This window comes from Macaca thibetana, chromosome 4 (genome assembly GCF_024542745.1).
Source record: "Macaca thibetana thibetana isolate TM-01 chromosome 4, ASM2454274v1, whole genome shotgun sequence".
Classification (NCBI taxonomy): domain Eukaryota; kingdom Metazoa; phylum Chordata; class Mammalia; order Primates; family Cercopithecidae; genus Macaca; species Macaca thibetana.
This window is the reverse complement of record NC_065581.1, coordinates 102,451,592-102,472,654: the sequence shown is the minus strand read 5'-3', so window position 1 is coordinate 102,472,654 and position 21,063 is coordinate 102,451,592. Positions and strand designations below refer to the sequence as shown.

General features: G+C 42.0%; 1 protein-coding gene across 2 annotated transcripts in view; it reads left to right on the top strand.

Annotated features, from left to right (window-relative positions):
* The window catches only part of PREP (prolyl endopeptidase), a 134,285-nt gene extending 119,073 nt beyond the window's left edge, over nucleotides 1–15,212 (top strand). For both annotated transcript variants that reach the window (XM_050786713.1, XM_050786714.1), the window contains exons 11-15: nucleotides 5,700–5,836; nucleotides 9,061–9,155; nucleotides 12,340–12,471; nucleotides 12,999–13,155; nucleotides 14,683–15,212. In XM_050786713.1, the coding sequence (XP_050642670.1) occupies nucleotides 5,700–5,836; nucleotides 9,061–9,155; nucleotides 12,340–12,471; nucleotides 12,999–13,155; nucleotides 14,683–14,977 (816 nt within the window). In that variant the 3' untranslated portion in view covers nucleotides 14,978–15,212. The remainder of the gene's footprint in view (nucleotides 1–5,699; nucleotides 5,837–9,060; nucleotides 9,156–12,339; nucleotides 12,472–12,998; nucleotides 13,156–14,682) is intronic.
* The last annotated feature ends 5,851 nt before the right edge of the window (nucleotides 15,213–21,063 follow it).

Sequence of the window (21,063 nt, the reverse complement as noted above, 5' to 3'; positions counted from 1 at the left end):
CAATAATGTCATTTCTGAACAATGAGAGAAAGAGAAAGAACAGATTATCCAATAAATGGTGTCTAATAGTTGGCCATTTGGGAAAACGTAGATCCCAGACCATATGTAAACATAACATATAAATGTAAAAAATCAAGATGAAATTATAGACAAATTTTTATAACTTGGGGTCGAGAATGTTTTATAAGCTAGGAAGCTAAAAGGGAAAAACAGATATTTGGGTACATAAATATTAACACCTTTTTGCATCTCAAGACACCACAGAGAAAGTAAAAAAAAAAAAAAAAACAACTGGTGGTGTACTGGGACAAAATATAAACAAAGCATGATAGAAAAAAGGTTACTACCCTTTAGTGTAAGATAAATTTCTGTAACCAGAAAGGAGAAGTAACAGAATAAAAGAGCAGGTATACTTTGTTCTCCAAGGACAAAATATAAAATGACAATGAAAATGTTTGCTAATAAAAAAATACAATAAGGAAATGGCAGTGTTTGCCTGTCAGACTAGTAAAAATTAAAATCCATTTTAACATCCACTACTGATGAGGCATGGACACTTAGGCAGACATTGTCACTGGGCACCTAAGTTGTTCAGTCCTCTTTGAGAATATTTGGTCCAGATTTATTGAATTTTTGAGTGTATGTATACTTTGATTTAGCAGTCTCATGTCTAAGAATATATCATATAGAAATCATACCATGAGAATACCAGATTTATCTAAAAGGGGTTTATTACATCATTAACAATCACAGAACATAAAGAATAACCTAAATATCAGCGAGAAAATGGTTAAATGTGTGTGCATCCATAGAATGAAATATTAGGCAGCCATTTTTAAAAAGAGGTAAATCTGGGTGTTTTACTCTGAAAAGAATTCCATGATAAATTGCTATGTGAAGAGGGAGAATGAATCATAGCCCAATATTAGCCCGATCCCATTTATCACTATATAATAATAACCCCTATGTGTATTTGAACATGTAAATAGGTATGTCTCTATACACCCATGAAAATGTTGGGAAGGACATATACCAACAGGGTAGAGGCAGGGATGGAGAGGCAACGAGAAAGACAGAAACATTCATTGATGACCTATGAAAGAGCAGGGATGGGGATGGGAATCAATGGGGTGGGAAAGTGGTGAGCTGTGAGTATGGGGTACTCGGGATTAATGATTAGGAAGATGGAGATGTAGCTTAAGAGGCAGACAGGGTGACACATAAGGTTTTGTTGGCTAGGATAGGAGAAATTTGAGTCTAGCTGTATGCCGAAGGGAAAAAATATAAAAAACAAAAACCAATAATTGAAAGAGCACAGTAGTAGTGGAGGCAGTGAGCAATGGAATCAAGACAGGGCGATCCTCCTTTCTCTGGGGTTGCAGAGACTGAATGAAGTTAGCAGAAACTTTACCAGGAGCTACAAGCAGATGGACCCTATGAGGGATAGGCAAGGCCAGAGGCAGAGAGTAGGGATGCAAATGGTGCTGTCAGAAATGGAAAAAAAAAAAAAAAAAAAAAAAAAAAAAAAAAAAAGGAAGACATTGGAAACTACTCTTGAATTGATTTAAGTGGGGAAAGATGGAAGACATTGAGGAAGGAAAAGACGTAAGACGTAAGTTCAGAGCCAGCTGAGATCAAGTATTCATTTGTAACGAAGCAAGTTGCCATTTCCTGAGTGTCCAGCAGCCCAGGGGAGGAGAAGGAATCCCGTGGGTTTGGGTCAGAATTAGAGGAGTTCCAGACTTAGTGACATTTAAAGAGCTGCCCAGGGGTCCCAAGCTGGGCCAGGAAAGCCCAAGCGATGCTGACAGCCTGAGAGAATATAAAGAACTGAATGTCTTCATAAGAGTTTTTTAAAAAATAAAGGCAGATACCCCAGGGGTAAAGAAATGACAGAAGTGGCAAAAGAGCAAGTTGGAGCCGCAAGGGGGGTTGTCCTAGTTCCTTGCAGAAGAAATTCAGGCTCTAAGGGCCAACGTGTAACCAAGGTGATGGGTGAGTATCGTGCTATTGGTTTGTCTCAGGAGACTCTTAAGTCCCATGAGGGCAGGAATTATGCATCTTGCCTTCTTTACATCAGGGCTGAGTGCAGTCCCTGGCACATAAGAGACACACAGCAAACATTGGAGGGAACCAGCAGCTAGGGTAGGGTGGAAACTAAGGTCTTGGTGTTGAGGCATTCAGGCATCTCTAAGGTGAGGATGCTGGACAGGCTTCACTGTTAGTCACTGAGGGAAATCACAGGAGACCCAGGTAAAGAGAAGTACAGAGACTTGTATTAAAATGATCAAGAATTCTGGGAAAACATCTGGTTTTAGTTGATATTAATTTGTGTCCCTTACAAAAAAACAGTTCATATAAAAAGCCCTCAAGAACCAGGTAGACCTTTTAGGTTTGTTAGTTTTCATTGACATAATTTATAGTGACCCATTTATATTTCTCCAAGTCGCAATTCCCTAAGAAGATGGCTCCTCATAGCCGAGGGAAGGATGAGAGCTACATACACTCGCTCTTTGTCCTGGAAAACCTGGGATTTGCAAGTGAATTTCATAATAAAATCTAGATCAAATGTCTCCAGTCAAGCTGGTGCCCACTAGCAAATGACAGACTCTCCTACTGATAAAAAAAAAAAAAAAAAAAAAAAAAAAAAAAAAAAAAAGTTCCCAGTCTCTTCACATACTCCTTTCTTCATGGTTTTTTTTTTTTTTTTTTTTTTTTTTTTTTTTTTTTTTTTTTGAGACAGAGTTTCGCTTAGCCTGGAGTGCAATGGCCAGATCTCTGCTCACCGCAACCCCCACCTCCCGGATTCAGGCAATTCTCCTGCCTCAGTCTCCTGAAGTAGCTGGGATTACAGGTGCCCACCACCACGCCCAGCTAATTTTTTTGTATTTTTAGTTGAGATGGTGTTTCCCCATGTTGGCCAGCTTGGTCTTGAACTCCCGACCTCAGGTGATGCTCCTGCCTTGTCCTCCCGAAGTGCGGGGATTACAGGTGTGAGCCACCCCGCCCGGCCTTTTCTTCATGTTTTGTTGTTATGGTTTTTTTTGGAGACAGAGCCTCACTCTGTCACCCAGGCTGGAGTGCAGTGGCACCATCTCAGCTCACTGCAACCTCCGCCTCCCGGGTTCAAGCTATTCTTCTGCCTCAGCCTCCTGAGTAGCTGACATTACAGGCACGCGCCACCACACCGAGCTAATGTTTGTGTTTTTAGTAGGGACAGCGTTTTGCCATGTCATGTTGTCTAGGCTGGTCTCGCTGGGGGTAGTTGGAGGGAATTTGATTTTTTGAACTTCAGGTTTTATCGTGAGATTTCAGCAGTTCAATCACATATGCAGGCTCCACTTCTAATTCTCGTTCTCTTGCTATTTCCACCACATATGCAGTGACTTCCTCCATTGAAGTCTTGAACCCTTCGGAATCATCCGCGAGCGTTACAATCACTTCTTTCAAACTCCTATTAATGCGGATATTCTGACCTCCTCCCTTGAATCATGAATGTTCTTCATGGTATCTAGAATGGTGAATCCTTTCTAGAAGGTTTTCAATTTACTTTACCCAGATCCATCAGAGGAATGTATGTCAACTATAGCCTTATTTGCTTTATTGTGGTTGTCTGGAACCAAAAACTCAGTATATCTCCGAGGTATGCCTGTATGTTTATTTCAAGACTAAAATACAGAAACTTCCTGTAAGGAGTCTTCTTGCCCACAATTAAGTCATCTTCACAGTGTTCTTTCATTTTGGACTGCATTCAAAATATTGTTTTTAACATTAGGACCACGCCAACTTAAAGCTTGGATATATTTCTGCAACTACGGGGATAATGGGAACTTTGTGCTTTCAGTGGCATTCTCCAAGGATGCCTTTGTCCTGGAGTCAGATAAGTGAGTTGCAGGCTGGCTTTCAGGTACTAGAAATCTTACAGGTGGTAGCAAGAAAAGTGAGATGGGAGGAGGAAGTTGAATTGTCATGAAGCATCAAGAGATAGAGCACTTTGGGAATGATGGAGGGTCTGAGAGTCAGTTAGCCGGGATGAAGAGTGTATCAGTCCAGCTGGCTGCATGAAGACCAAGGTACATGAGAAGGGGTCAGCCTGGGGAGAATTGAGCTGCACCTGGATTTGAAACTAGATGAGAAGCTGGGGGTAGTTGGAGGGAATTTGAGTTTTTGAACAGATGATTCAGTGAAGGTAGCCTCATGTGAGATGGTTTGCTCACTCGCTCATTGATGCTGTTGCCTCTGTGGGTATAGCGCTCTGAATTCTAACTCTTGAGTTGAAGGCTATGTATTTTAGCTCACTAATCCCAGCCAGTCCCTTGGAACTTGTTCCTCTTACTCCGTGTTTACTTGTACCTACCCACACAGTTACATTCTATTGGTGGCTGCTAACTGGCACTAAATAACTTTAAATAAAACTGTATTCCCTCTGATAATTTTGAACTCTGAAGAGTATTCTCCATGATTCCTCAGATGCCAAATTTAAATGTATCTCTCAGTATTTCTCTGCAGAGTCCGAAACAAATGCTTTTTATATTACTGTTTCTTGGCAGGTTTCAGAAAACTACCAGATTGCAGGCATTTATCACGGTCCTCTAACTCCTATCTCTAAATCTGCATCCCTGCCCATTCTGCCCCTCCACACACCTCCCCCACCCCCATGGTTATTTCTATGGACTTTGTGGCAACTTTGCGCAACAGAACTGCTACCTTAAAAAGTTATGGATAAAATATGGCTCCAGGTCACATGAAGTGTAAAGGCTTATGCCCATGACTGGAACATAAGGTCAACAAGATGATTCCAAACTGGGGCACTCTCCAGGGGTTGTTTGGGGGTAAAAACACCATGTTTACACAAAGAGAAAGCTATTCACAGCTTTCTTTTGGGAAAAAAAGCATTATCAGCTTTTTGTGGCTTATTTATTCTATGGCTTATCAGTTGACTAACTTTTAATGTTCCCTTCCTTGTGCCTTTTTTTTTTAAATCCTTTATCCAAAAGGATATGGAGATGTTGACTTTGAACTTGCCAGAGGTAGCCCAGATTCTAGAAGGCTTTATGAACCTTTATCAATAGTGGAGAGAAGGGGCTTTGTTTAACCAGGAATAATAGGATTTCTATGTTTTTCCTCATCAGCTTTCTAAGCTAATAAGTTTTGTTGCTGCTAGCATTTGTTTAGTAGTTCAGCATAGAAAAATGACGTCAAGCATCTTAACATTTAGAGAGGAAGTTGAATATGAAATTTGTTTTCTGGAATATAAGCCTCACTAGATTGAGTTGCTTGGCAGGATGGCAAATCTGCCCCTCCCAGCACTGAGAGGGATGAGAAGGAGCAGAGAATGGAAAGCCTGTTTTCTGTGTGCCTCAGGAAGGCCCGGAGAGGTGGGCACAACGGCCACATGTGGGGATGCAGAATTGAGGCTGGGAGAGGATAAATGATATGTGAAGGGCATCCTGCAAGACAGTTGTGGAATAAGAATTCCAATGCAGGTCTCCCTGTTTTCAAATGCAGGCTCTTTAAACTGCTCTACATTCTCTCCATAAAAACTGAAAGATGCTTCACCAAATAGCCCTTTAGAGGAGCTAGGTTTTCATTGTGCTACTGTACATCATAAAGAGAGAATTTACTATCTTTCCCATTTAAAAGCATGCAGTATTTACTAAGTAATGCTAAATCTTATACTCTGCTTTCTTATGTTCTAGATTTTCTACCTTAGCAAGGATGGTACGAAGATTCCAATGTTCATTGTGCATAAAAAAGGCATAAAATTGGATGGCTCTCATCCCGCTTTCTTATATGGCTATGGCGGCTTCAACATATCCATCACACCCAACTACAGGTGAGCTCAGAACACACTCAGAGTGCTAGTCTTTGATCTTTTCCATATAGTGGAAACAAACCAGAGTGCTCTACTAAATCAACTTTCTAAAATACATTACTGGCCAGGCATGGTGGTTCACACCTATAATGGGAGGCTAAGGCGGGCAGATCACCTAAGGTCAGGAGTTCAAGACCAGCCGGGCCAACGTAGTGAAACCCTGTATCTACTAAAAATACCAAAAATATTAGCTGGATGTGGTGGCGGATCCCTGTAATCCCAGCTACTCAGGAGGCTAAGGCAGAGAGAATAATCACTTGAACCCAGGAGGCAGAGGTTGCAGTGAGCCAAGACCACGCCACTGCACTCCAGCCTGGGCAACAAGAACGAAACTCCATCTCAAATAAAATACAGTTCTGCAAAATTCTTGCTGCTTGTTTTCATAGATGGGCAGGATTATGTGTTAATTATCTGAATTTTTGACCAGGAATTGAAGAATCATTTACAAGCTAATTTTGAAAAACAACCAAAAATGTCCTCAGTGTAATAGGTTGTTTGGGAACTGGATGGGGAGGCTATGGCTGCATGACTACAGAAGATTAGTATTAATCGAGGTCTTAAAGGAAGCGCCTTTCTTCAGTGTTTGTCATTTGCTGCCACCACACTACCTTCAGTATTCTCTTCAGAGGGAATGATTTCTTAGCTGATGATATTTTTCAACAGCAGAGTCTTAAAATAGACTGTCTTAACGTTCAGCCATAAATGTTTTCTGTGTACTCTGTTACATCATCTATTTTAGACTGTTGTGTGCTGTTTCTGTGATTATTTCCCAGATAACTACGTTCAGGGAGAAAATTCTACATTTATATGTTTGCGATTGTTGGTATAAATATCTTCTGTTATTTGCAAACTTGATTTTAATATCCCATTGCTAGTATAAAATGGAATTTGCTTTGAGCACTTTTAATAAAAACAAGGAGGTTCCCACCAGCAAGACTAGCTTTGAGCCAACTTCTAAATAGAACCCCATATGAAATCTGATTCACAGATTCATCCAGGATCTTTTCTGTTTGGGAAGAGATTCATGGACTGGTGACTACTAGGACATAAATTCAGAATAGATTCAACCATCTGTCCCGAAGTTGAATACAAGAACACTGGTACTTTGTTTTGAGCACTCAATATCTGTAGAAGCTCATTATTTTAGATTTAATGAAGTATGAAATATGATGCCTGCCCTCAAGTAATTTATAATGAAATTGTGGACCTCAAATAACTGGCTGAAGAGTTAGCATTTATCCTTTTGTTAGCAAGGAGCTGATGGGAGGCTTTGTGTACAATCACGATGTAGAGCAGTATTTTCGAAAGATATATGTGGCATCATCATATGAGCAAATGAAGGGAAACTAGTTAGAAAAGTGTCATAACGGTTGCTGTTCATTCATTCTATACTGACAGCTCCATATACCAGGCAACATTCCAGATATGGGGACTTCCCATCTCTTTCCAGTTTCCCAGGCAACAAGATTTGTTATGATTGTAATAACAAATATGTAATATTAACATATTGATATCTGTGTGTTAGTATTACATGCCATGTTATTCTCTGACATTATTAGTCTAAGAATGCAAGCCTCAGGTAGAGCAACCTTGCCCCTTGAAAAAAAAAATAAAAACGACAATAAATGTTGGGGTGTATTATATTAACCTAATCCTTATATCACTCGAAGTATTAAAATGCAGGCTTCAGTTTTACCTCACAGCGATGCTCGAGTTTGGGGCAGTGAATGCATGCTTCATCAGTGGACAATGAGTCACCTCGAGCCCCATTCCCTGGGTCCCAGCAGGTGGGCCAGGATCAAGACAACACTGATTCCCAAGTGGATCTACTGTAGCTAAAACCACTTGTCTTTGTTCATTTGGGCAACAAGCATTTATTAAGCCTGCCCCGTTGGGATTCAAGAGATGAGTCCTGGGGCCATTTTCATCCCAGAACCCAGTGCATTTAATAATAGTCTCAGGAGAGACCATCAGAGATGCATGAAAATCTTGAAGAAAGGACCAAGTGATCAAACATCAGTTTGGCTAATAAGGTGTGGTTGGATGGCCTGATTACATCTACCCTAACTCATCTGACCTTTCCTGTTCATCCTCAATACGCAGGAAATTAGCATTCAAACCATTGAGAGCCTTCAGTATATAGAAGCCCATGGTTTCCCCAGTTACTAAAAGAGTGACACAGTTCTCCGAAATAGTTCTCAAAGCACAGTTAATTTTAATTAACAGCATGTCACTCAGTACTTTTAGGGTCACCATGGAAAGAGAAGAGGGAAACAAAATCCAAATTTTCCAAAGGACTGAATGCTGTTTCCTAGAGGGTTTTGTGCTGTAGTTTCTTCTGCTTATCTTTAGAAAATATTCTCCAGCCCTGATAACTCTATTCCTGATCTCCTTTACCTCTTGCACACCCTGTGTTGGCTAATTTACCATAGAAATTTCTGTAGAACTGGAAAACATGTTTAAAAATCCATGTTCCAGAAAAAGCTTTTTCTTTTTTCCAACTTAAACAGTTTAGAGAAAGTTAACTCAAAAAATGATAAAAAGGACTATTATCAGGTCCTCCTGTGAGCCCAGCACCATTCATGCCTGGGCTGGCAGTGTTTTGTTTTTTTCTCTGTTTATATTATGAATTGTGTAGTGAAATATTTATCAATGTAGAAAAAGAAGACACTGAATGCTCATGAAAACATATTAGCTTTGCCTGAGCGCAGTGGTTCACGCCTGTAATGCCAGCACTTTGGGAGGCCAGAGCGGGCGGATCACTTGAGGTCAGGAATTCAAGACCAGCCTGGCCAACTTGGCAAAACCCCGTCTCTACTAAAAATACAAAAATTAGCCAGGCATGGTGTCATACACCTATAATTCCAGCTACTCAGGAGGCTGAGGCTGGAGGATCACTTGAGTCTGGAAGATGGAGGTTGCAGTGAGTCATGTTTGTGTCACTGCACTCCAGCCTGGGTGACAGAGTGAGACTCTGTCTCAAAAAATATGTATATATATTAGCTTTGCAGTTAAGTATTAATAGGAAGTTACGTATTTTTCACTTTAATCAAGCAATAAAAGAAATGTCAAGCTCCTATTTTGATATTACTCAGAGTGTTGTTGGGCACTTTTTTGAGATGGAGAGAGAGCATGGTCTTCACTAGGCAGTTAATGGAAGGTTAACTGTTTTTACTGCTTCTCAGTGTTTCCAGGCTTATTTTCGTGAGACACATGGGCGGTATCCTGGCAGTGGCCAACATCAGAGGAGGTGGCGAATATGGAGAGACGTGGCATAAAGGTGAGGTGTTTTCTCTACGGAAACACAAGTCTGACATAATCAAAGCTAAGGTTGTGCTCATCCTTCCTGTTTGAATGAGCTGAGGGGGTTAGAAGCAGGAACGCTTTCTGGCTAGATGAATGAAAAACAAGGATATTATCAGACACATTTAGGCATCAACCCCCCTTAAAAACAACTCACTCTTTTCAGATTTTATTTTCTTTTGTTACAATAAATAGATGAAGTACATATTTTTCAGAAGCATTCCCTGTTATTTTGGGGCTTAACTCATAGGTTGTGTTTTTAATTATCACTGTCAGGAGTGAATCTTGGAGAGCTTTTTGGTATTTATTCTGTCTCCTGTTAGCCTTGTTTTTATAGTTTAGCATGAGTTGACTGTCTTGAAACAGAAGTCAAGGCAGGTCATTTTCTCTTAAGAGAAAGGAGCAATCTTGGAGCTTTCTGTTCCCAGTGTGGGCATCCTCCTGCTGGATTTCTCAGATCCTCCCGGCATTGCTGAGAAATCACATCCTCCTAGCATTGCTGCTGTGACTCTATTGTGCGTGAGTTTTAGACATAAAAACAGTGATTTTTCTTTTCTAGTTTTATTCCATCTCCATTCTCTGGCCTCCTGAAGCATGTATTGTAGCTGATTGACTAATACCCAACTTTATACCCCAGATGGTCACAATTTTTTTGAATGATCGTATTTTAAAACCACATCTCTTCCACTTCTTTCTATGTGGATCACCCCTCACCCAGGCTTTTGTGTATCTGAAATTGAATTCATAGACTAACCAGTGGTCTGAAGAGGTTCTTCACTTGTCTTGGTCCTGTGTCTTTAGGGGAGGGAGGACACGGGAAAGCACTTTCACCTCCACCAGCTCTGTGCTTCCCCCAATCTTGACACCAGCATGGCCCCCAGTGCTTGGGGTTGGTCAGCAGCTCTACGTGAGAGGGATCTCCTCAGTATCAGAGACCACCCTTCAGATATCTGTACCTCCCTTCTGTTTCCTACGCCATCCCAAACCTGAGGCTCCGGAATTTTTTTGCATCAAATCAAATCAGCAAACATGATTGGATAAACCTATAAAGAGATTCCCATAAGAACCTGTTAGGAAGGCCGGGCGCGGTGGCTCAAGCCTGTAATCCCAGCACTTTGGGAGGCCAAGACGGGAGGATCACAAGGTCAGGAGATCGAGACCATCCTGGCGAACACGGTGAAACCACGTCTCTACTAAAAAATACAAAAAACTAGCCGGGCGAGATGGCGGGCGCCTGTAATCCCAGTTACTTGGGAGGCTGAGGCAGGAGAATGGTGTAAACCCCGGAGGCGGAGCTTGCAGTGAGCTGAGATCCGGCCACTGCACTCCAGCCCGGGCGACAGAGCCAGACTCCCTCTCAAAAAAAAAAAAAAAAAAAAAAAAAAAAAACCTGTTAGGTACCGTATGCAGGAAAGGCTTAGGCCTGACCCCAGGGCATCCAACATGCACCCCAGGGGCTGACAGCAGACTTCTCAAGTGCACCTTAGTGAAAGTGAGTGCCCCTGGCTGGCCATCTGGTCCACCATTGCCAGGTATCATCCCCAGAAACTACTGACTGTGACTATCTTTGAAACTGCAAAGAATTCATTGCATAATTTTGAGCTGATATGAGATTTTACACTAAAATCATACTGTGAAACTGATATTAAAAGATGAGTGATAAGAGGATAAAATTTCTGTATACCATATGTGTGATTTACATCCCAAATATGTGTGCTAATTCTGAACCCCTTGACTCACCTGATTTCTTATTTAAGTTGTATGTAGTTTATGTACCATACCCCCTACTCATGGTCCCCTGATCCTGGGATCCTCTCCTGAAAGAACTGGATTCTTCTCCAGAAAACCCCTTTGGTCATCAGATGTCCACCATGCTCTGATAGGGAAGAGTAACTTTACTCCTGGTCTGCTCTCTCATTCTTTTATTAATTAGAACCAAGTTATTTTCCAGTCTTGGGACTAAGGCTAACAGTAGACTATGTTTAGACTGATTTATAAAGTTCCTCAAAATTTAGGCCATGATGAAAGGACCAGAAATAGACCTTTTCCAGTTATAGCCTAGGATATAACACTGGTAAATCTGAATTCCATTCTGTTAATTGACTTTAAAATTTAATGCTCTTTTTAAAATATAGTCATATACCCAAAATACTGTTATTCCTGGTAACTAAGTAATCCTAGCTATTCTAAATTCACTGGTAATTTCTTACTGAAATCTTAACATTTGTTTTGATATGAAAAACATTTCAGTAGCACTGCTTTGTCTTTAATTAAATTTCAGCAGAAGTGGTTAATCTCAAATATCTAATTAGATCTGTGTCTGGTCTTTGTTCATTTCAAAGGCAGTGATTTCAGACATCTGTTCCTTTGAGGACTTGCTTTTGACTTTTGGCCTTTACTTATAGATATTTCATGGCCCTGTAAATGTTTCTCCAAGTAATTTGTTTGGTTTAATACACTGGAATGATTTGCAGATGATAAAGCCCAGATTCTCTGGGGGAAATGTTGAAGATCTTTCATTCTAGAATTGAGAAACCATAATGTGATGCTCTGCGGCAGCACTGCCTCACCACCCAATTCCTGCTGGTTCTTTCCATTAACAACTGAGAGCAAGACTGGGGAATTTCTTTCTCCCCATCCCTGACCATGTCAGACTCCTGCAGAGGTGGGGTGGGAAGCGTGCCTCTGCAGAGCACTTCCACCTCCATCTTTGCAGGGAGGGGAGGCATGAGCACTCCCACGGCCAGCTCCGACTCGGGTGCCGGGTGCAACCCAGAGGACTAAACACTGCTGCAGGTCTTGCTTTATACTTGTAAGTTCAGCTTCCCAAAATACAGGTTCCTTGTGATGCCATGCTGCTATCCTTTCATTATCATGCTTCTCTTAGAACCAACCATCTGTTCCCTTTGGGGCGTTTCCTGTTTAAGTTCTAGAGGCTTTTAGAAAAATACAGATCCACCATATGGATTAGCATTGTGGTATTGATGATATATTTCCACAGTGCATAACAGAACTTAAATTGAGGCTTTTTTTTAAATGCAGTGTTAACCCGTGGTTTTTAAGTTAATCAGTAGTTGAAACTGTGCCCTATCATTTGAATTCCCTTTAAACTGATTTTTATGTTTTGTTAATTAACTTTCTTCCACTTTGGCACATTGTAGGTGGTATCTTGGCGAACAAACAGAACTGCTTTGATGACTTTCAGTGCGCTGCTGAGTATCTGATCAAGGAAGGTTACACATCTCCCAAGAGGCTGACTATTAATGGAGGTTCAAATGGAGGCCTCTTAGTGGGTAAGTACTGGATTTTATTCATTGTACTTACTAGTTAGCCCTCTTGGGGTTTTCAGATACACCATCTGTAGGCAGCTCTTGATTTACTTGGTGGATAGGACCACAAAGTGGTATAAGGAGAGCAAACCTATTTGTACCATTTGTATTTGGGCATCTGATAAATGACATACAAAGAGACCCTATTCTGCCTTGGGCAGGTCCTGAGATCTTGAACAAGTCCCTTAATCTCCCTTATCACTATGAAAGCAAGTGGGGATGGGAGGAGGGGATACAGGGTTTCCAGAAAGTCCTCAAGCTTTTCAACATTCACTTTGGGGAGTAACGCTCTATTACTGATGAGAATCCCCACGCCTCTGACAGATATCGGAGAGGCTGGGGAGCTTTGGAGCCTTTGGGCAGGTGATTTCTGATGGTTTCCTCCTATGCTCTGAGGATAAATGCAACCAGGGCTCTGGAAGCTTGTAAGTATTGCCTTGCTTTGTTTAATGATAGACTGCCTCCCTTTTCTTTCTACCTTGGGTTTTTAGCTGCTTGTGCAAATCAGAGACCTGACCTGTTTGGTTGTGTTATTGCCCAAGTTGGAGTAATGGACATGCTGAAGTTTCATAAATACACCATTGGCCATGCTTGGACCACTGATTATGGGTGCTCGGACAGCAAACAACACTTTGAATGGCTTGTCAAGTAAGGTTTTATTGACATATATATGTTGTTAGTGGTTTAATATAAAGTTGAACACAGTGACCACAGGATTAGTGCTTGAGCCTTGTCACCTTCAGTGCCTTGCATTTGCATATAATCTACTGGAGAAGACATAGGAATACCTACTTGTCTTTCTTGTTTTAATATAGTCTTTAACAAAAGCAACAAACTACAAAAATGTGGTAGGACAGAATTCTACAGATGGCCTCCCAAGATTCCTACCCTTGTTATTCAGACACTTATCTAGGTACTGCTTGCTGTGAGGGAGCAGGATATTAATCTGCTGCTCTTTGGAGTACCTGAGGGGTCCCAAATCATGCAAACCCTTAAAGGCTGAGCACATTCTCTGGCTGGAGTCAGGGATGCAGCAAAAAGGGAGGTCAAAGAAATTGGAAGCATATATAAAGGATTCAGCCTGCCATTGCCGGCTTTGACGATGGAGGAAGCGGGACCTCTAGATCTTTTGAGCAACCCCTAACCAACAGCCATCAAGGAAACAGGACCTAAGTCCCACAGCCGCACACAACCGAATTCTGCCAACATCCCAAGACTGCAAGTAGGTTTTTTCCAGAGTTTCCCCGTAAGAGTCCAACCAGCCAACACCTTGACTTTGACCTTGGGAGACCCAGAGCAGAGAACCCAGCTGAGCCAACTGAGACTTACTTCATGCTGTTAAATTTGTGGTAATTTGTTACTGTAGCAATCAAAAGGTATTATTATACTTTCTATCCATATATGGGATCTCCTTTTCTAAGTTAAGCAAAGAATATATGCTCCTGAAATGGTAGGTCAAAAATAGGGGAAGAGAGTGTTGAGTATGGTGGCTCATACCTGTGATCCCAGCACTTTAGGAGGCCAAGATAGGCAGATCACTTGAGCTTAGGAGTTCAAGACCAGTCGTTCATGGGCAATGTGGTGAAACACTGTCTCTAAAAAATTAGCTGGACATGGTGGTGCATGTCTGTAGTTCCAGCTACTCGGGAGGCTGAGATGGAAGGATGGCTTGAGCCTGGGAGACAGAGGTTGCAGTGAGCCAGGATCACACCACTGCATTCCAAGACCCTGTCTCAAAAAAAAAAAAAAAAAAAAGGAATATATTCAAGTACAGTTAAACTTCTTTTATGCTCAATATAGCTACACGTTTGAAACATTATTGAAATCCTATACAACTTCCCTCGTATCCTGCAACCACTATGCTGATAACAATGAGTAAACAGACATTAAAACTTCTTTTTGACAGTAAGCGTGCCTATGATTTGCGTTGTTTCAGCAGCCCTGTGAGATTCCTTCTTACAGTCTTTCAAAGTTGGAGCCACATAAGTGACACAGCTCCCCAGTTTCCAGGAACCCTTGCCAGTCATGGCCTAAATGGTAATGCAAGCACAGTCTGTAGTAGTCACTCACATACTAGTTAACTACAGTCCTCATTGCTAGTAAACTACCTACGTCCCTGTGCCATAAAACTCTACTGTTGCTCTCCAGCCTCACAAAGGCGTTTTTGCCTTCCAGATACTCTCCATTGCATAACGTGAAGTTACCGGAAGCAGATGACATCCAGTACCCGTCCATGCTGCTCCTCACTGCTGACCATGATGACCGTGTGGTCCCTCTTCACTCCCTGAAGTTCATCGCCACCCTTCAGTATATCGTGGGCCGCAGCAGGAAGCAAAGCAACCCCCTGCTTATCCACGTGGACACCAAGGCGGGCCATGGGGCAGGGAAGCCCACAGCCAAAGTGATAGAGGAAGTCTCAGACATGTTTGCGTTCATAGCGCGGTGCCTGAACATCGACTGGATTCCATAAACAGTTTCCTGCTTCCTCCTGGCAACAACAGAAAACCTCAAGGGCTTTCCCACGTTCAAACCGAGAAACCACTGGGCATAATGCTTCCCCACGGGAACATTATTCCTGCACTCACAGACTACAGTTGAACAGAACTGCTGTGGGAATTTTATCTTTTTTAGGCTTCTCCTTTTTAGCAAGCCCTTGACGTTTCTTTTTCCACCCAGTCTAGGCACACGTGGTTTTTTGTTTTTTTTTTAAAAAGGCATGTTTGGATAAATAGCTAAATGGCAACAAACACATTGTGAATATTAGATTGCTGAATTAAGGATCATAGTCGGGCACACTTATATATAACACCTCAGCGAAATTTGCTTCTATATCCATAACCTCTATATCTTTAAATAAATGTGAGAAATGTTCTCATGGAGAAGACTTCTTTGCAACAATAATAAATGTTATTTAAGAATGACAGGCTTTACTTCCAGTTTCTTCATATTGAGGGGCCAACTCCAGAAGTGGAGTTTTCTGTGAGAATAAAGCGTTTCACCTTTCTGCAACAAGTTACTTTCCAAGCAGTGAAGTCAGTCATAGAATGTCTGTTAGCTTCGAAAATAAGTTGTTCAGCCACTCCATCTCCCTTGTTAGAGGCGATGAAGCTGTCAGAGGGGGTTCACTGTCATAAACACTAACCACTTAGTTGGGTAAAAATCTGATCTGGGGATCTTTTGGTTTGGATGCCTCCTTTCAAAAATCACTGGACTGGAAAATTCAGATTATTCACCTATTTGTCTGTGTCTTGATTTGTTTACAAAGTATTCCTAGAAATCAGAGTTCCCTAAGGAACTCTTGGAACCAAGGATCCTTGGTTCCAAGAGATCACATGAGTAAATTATCCAGATACATATATCCAAGCGTATCTTACAGTCAGAAATTCCAGCATTTCCCAAGCTGTTTCTCTTGCATAGATAACTCCTGGAAATAGAAATAGTTATACTTGGGGGGGGGCGGGGGGAAGTTTTTTAAGATATACTATTCCTTAAACTTTCATCCATATAATTTTTTTCAAGACATATATTTTAACATCTCATGAAACAATGTTCCTTTGAATATCAGTTTGGGAAATGCTGATCTAACTTGAAACAGTTTTTTTCCCCTTTGTCTTGCTTTATCAGATATGAAAATTATTTTATATAGTATCTTAACGTTATATAAAATAGTTTAAAAGATTTACTTCATTATTCCAATAATTTGTACTTTTCCAAGTAAGTCCCATCTTCCAAGCTGTACATGTATGTGCTTTTAAGAGCTCTCTCTCATTCTCTACTTCAAGTTATGGTCAAAAATTAGACATACCATTTTCTATCAAGCATATCACTGCATACCAAGCATACTGAAAGACAGCTATAGGGCTTGGTTTTTCTCTTCTGGAATCATGTTTTCCATTACTATTTAGTGCTGTACCTAATACAGCTGTCATTGAACATATGATTCACCATAAGCCCTCTGGAAACAGTGTGCCAGTAGCTAGTGTTGCATACCAAGACTCCATCATCATCACCATCTACTCAGAAGCTGATACTAGCTAGCTTTGGTGTAACTGCTGACCAGCATGGCAGGAAAAAAAGAAAATACATTTGCAGTCAAGCCAAAGGCAGCCTCTTTCCTAGACTAGCTGTGTTGTGTGAAGTACAGATAGCTGAGTTGTACCCACTGAGTCCAGAGCATTTTGAAGGTTGCACAGAATCTAACTATACTTTCTGAGGTCTGCTTCACAGCAGAAAATACAGTGTGTAGTGTCTGAGCTTCAGATGTCACGACTGGGTTCAACTCTCAAATGTCACTTAGCAACTGATGATGAGGAATACAGTAAGACATTTTTAATGCCTAGCATGATTGGCCTCCAGTTAGGAGTTCTCTTTTCCAACCTAATTTTTGTATCTAGATTTTAACAGGATAACTAATCCCACCAACTAAAGGTATTTTGGGGAGTGTGGGGAGCTTTAAACATTAGAAATAAGACTTGAGATTGGGTTCCAACCCGGAACTCTAAGGGATTCTTCTCTGTTCGATCCCACTTTTCTGTATCCTGTGCTGTGCCCTTTGGGTCATCTTATCATTACTCTCTTCTAGCTATTTGGAAATGCACAGATTACTGTCAACTGTAGACACCCTACTGATCTAACACTAGGTCTTCTTTCAGACTATATTTGTACCCATTCATCTCTTCATCCTCCCTTTCTCTGCCTTTTTTAGCTCCCACATGAGTGGAGAACATACGATATTTGTCTTCCTGTGCCTGGCTTTTTTCACTTACCATAGTTCCACCCATGTTGCTGCAAATGACAGGATCTCAGTCTTTTTCATGTCTGAATCATATTCCACCGTATACATGTGCCACATTTTCTTTATCTGTTCATCTGCTGATGGGAACGTAGGCTGATTCCCTCTCTTGGCTATTGTGAATAGTGCTGCAGTAGACACAGGAGTGCAGCTATCTTTTTGACATACTGATTTCCTTTCTTTTGGATTTATACCCAGTAGTGGAATTGCTCGATCATAGAGGACCTCTATGTTTAGTTTTTTGAGGAGTGTTGTTTTGAAAAAAAAAAAAAAAATAGTTGTACATGTTGCACAGGTGGCCTCACTGCTTTGTCACAAGGCCTTGCTAAACACACCAGAGCATTTGTTACCTTAGTAAGATAAAGTCACATCTATGTTCACTATGTACATACCTGGAATACTATAAAACTTTCCAATTAATCATGTTTCTTAAATATTCCCACTAAAGCTTAAGCAGCTACACACAAATGGTGCTACGAGTTTGAAAAGGATAAATTTCAACTAAGGAAGCCTGTCACCAGTCTCCCAAGGTTTGTCAGTTTTACCAGCCTCTGGAAGTTCCCAACAGGCCACACAGCTAATGCCCAGAAGGAGTTGCAACGACTCAAAGGCAGGTTAAGGACAGGCTGGAAAGCTGGAGGGGGTTGCTGTAAAGAGGCAAAGGTCATACTATTGGGGTGGTCAGGCCAGTGGGATGAGGACTGAGGCCCATGAAGGAGGAACATTGGGCCATTCTCTGCCTCCATATCTCAGGAACTGAAGGTGCAGAAAGAAAAAGTCCTGCCCTCATCCAGTTGATATTCCAGGGAGGAGACAGATGGTAAATTATCTTGCTCGTGTTTACCCTGTACCACCTGCTGTAAGCGCTCTGTGTGGATGAATGTTTGTCCTCACACAACTTTAGGAAGCACATAATACCTTTTCCCCATTTGGCAGAGGTCTGAGTCCCCCAGCCAGGAAGTGGGCAGGCAGGGCAGTAACCCCAGGAGCTGGGCCTTGGAGACTGCACTCTTTTTGAGATGGAGTTTTGCTCTTATGGCCCAGGCTGGAGTACAGTGGTGCTATCTCAGCTCACTGCAACCTCCACCTCCCAGGTTCAAGTGATTCTCTTGCCTCAGCCTCCCCAGTAGCTGGGATTACAGGCGCGTGCCATCACTCCCGGCTAATCTTTTTGTATTTTTAGTAGAGATGGAATTTCGCCATGTTGGCCAGGCTGGTCTTGAACTCCTGACCTCAGGTGATCCACTCACCTCAGCCTCCCAAAGTGCTGGGATTACAGGCATGAGCCACCATGCCCAGCTGAGACAGCTCTCTTACTGCTGTTGTCTGAGTGTTTATATCCTCCCCAAAATGTGTATGTTGAAATCGTAAATCCCAAAATGATGGTATTAGGAGGCAGGGCCTTCAGGAGGTGACGGGTCATGAGGACAGAATCCTCATGAATGGGACTGGTGCCTTTATATTAGAGCCCAAGGAGAGACCCCCTCATCCCTTCCACCATGTGAGGACACAGGAGATGGTGTCGCCTATGAACCAGGAAGCAACTCTCATCAGACACCAAACCTGCCAGTGCCTTGATCTTAGATATCCCAGACTCTAGGACTGTGAGAGAGAAATTTCTGTTGTTGATAAGCCACCAGTTTATGCTATTACAACAGCTTAAACAGACTACGATAGCCACGAGCCTATTAAGATAATAAACAGAATGTATAATTTCAGGAATTAACAAGAAACAGGAATAGAAAGAGCTGTGAAGAAACAAAGTGAGGCAAATCAATAGTCCGAGAGAAGGAATGCTATTTGAGTCGAGGTCAGGGTGCCTCAGGAAGCAACATTTGAACAAAGACCCGAACAGAATGAGGGGACAAACACTGGGCAAAGATTTGGGGGTTGGTGGGGGTGGTGGGGACACCAGCAGTGGGCAGAGCCTGAGGCAGGAACTAGCCAGGCCTTCGGAGGAAGAGCAGGAAGCCAGTGTGGGGGGAACAGGGAGCCAGACGGGCCTGGACAATAGGCTGGAGAAGGCAGGCAGCTCAGTCAGGTGAAGCCACCGAGAGATGAGACCTGACAACCCTATGGGAAACTGACGGCAGGAGAGCCTAGGGGAAAGCGGCGGGGGTTATTAAAAGAGCAGGTGGCTTAGCACCTTTAAGGAATTTGGGGGCAGGGGGCAGCAGGAACCCACCATCACAGAAATCACTGACATGCCACCTCATGGATGAACCTCAAAAACATTATAAGTGAAAGAAGCCAGACACAAATGATTGTGTATAGTCTGATTATATTTAAGTGAAGTATCCTGAAAAGGCAATTCTACAAAGACAGAATGTAGATTAGTGGGTACCTGAAGTTGGGGGTGAAGATGGTAATTAACTACTCGGGCATAAAGGATCTAACCGGGATGATGAAAATGTTCTAAAACTGCGTTACAGTAATGGTTGCACAACTTTTTAACCTTACAAAAAAGTCATTGAATTGTACACTTGAAATGTATGAATTTTATGGTTTGTAAATCGTAATGTTATCAAAATAATCTCCGGTAGTGAAATAAAGAGAAAAAGGAGCAATGATCCTTTCTGGATGAGTGCCATCCAGGAATAGCCACCTGGAGAATTGCAGAGTCAAGTAAGAAAGGCAGGTAACCAAGGGCGACTGAGATAAAGGCTTGCATATCAGTTTTACGCAAAGAGGATGAGGGCTATTTTGAGCAGCCGTCTTTAGGTCAGAGTTCACATTTGCAGGCAAAACGGTCCCTCTCTGTCTCTCTACTGAGTTTGCTCCTGTAGATCAAATGTCAGGCCTGCTGATACGGTGTCCTGAGAATATGGCCTGCATCCACCTTACAGACCTTGCTCTGCTCAGGAGCTCAGGGCCTCCTGCAGCCACGTGACCGCAGCACTGAGAAGCAGGCAGGGGGGAGGCACAGGCAGGGAGGGTCCATTCAATGCCAAGGAAGTGACTAAGGAAGCTCTTGTTTACCATGCAAGAGAAAACGTCTTGGTGGCCATTTGTGGAGGTTATTAACGCCAAATAATCCCAGAAATTATAAACAAAATGTCATAATGGTAATATATGATTTAGAAACTGATTTACATCTAATTGACAAAATATTATAGTGTCTTCCAGTTCCAGTGTATTAAAGGCTTTGATAAACATCAAAGGAAAGAGCTTCCAGTCACCTCTATGGAGAGTCAAACTGAGGTTAACCTGAAAACAAAGTCAGCATCAAAACATAATCACCCCAAAACTCCAGAGAAAATGATGGAAGTTAACACAGGTAGCACCAAGTTATTTCCCCAGGACATTCAGGCGTTGGCACTGTGACTGGAGGACCAGGTTGCCTGCGACCTCAGGCCTCAGAAGATGCAGGAACCTGAACACCAGGGCCACCCCCTGCTCCGTCACTACTCTGGTCTTTGCCTTGGAGTGTGAAATTCTGCAATTCATCCAAGACATAATCATGCACCACATAACATTTCCACATACGACTGCGTTGTTTAATGATAGTCCCATAAGACTATAACGAGCTGAAAAATTCCTATCACCTCATGACATCATAGCCATCCTAATGTCACAGTGCAACACATACGTGTTTGTGGCGATACTGTTGTAAACAGACCTGCTGCACGGCCGGTTGTATAAAGGTCTAGCACAAACAAGTACGTACAGTACCTAATACTTGATCATAACAGCTGTTCCTAGTTTATGTGTTCACTATATTATAGTTTTTATCATTTTGGAGGATACTCCTAAAAACAAAAAAA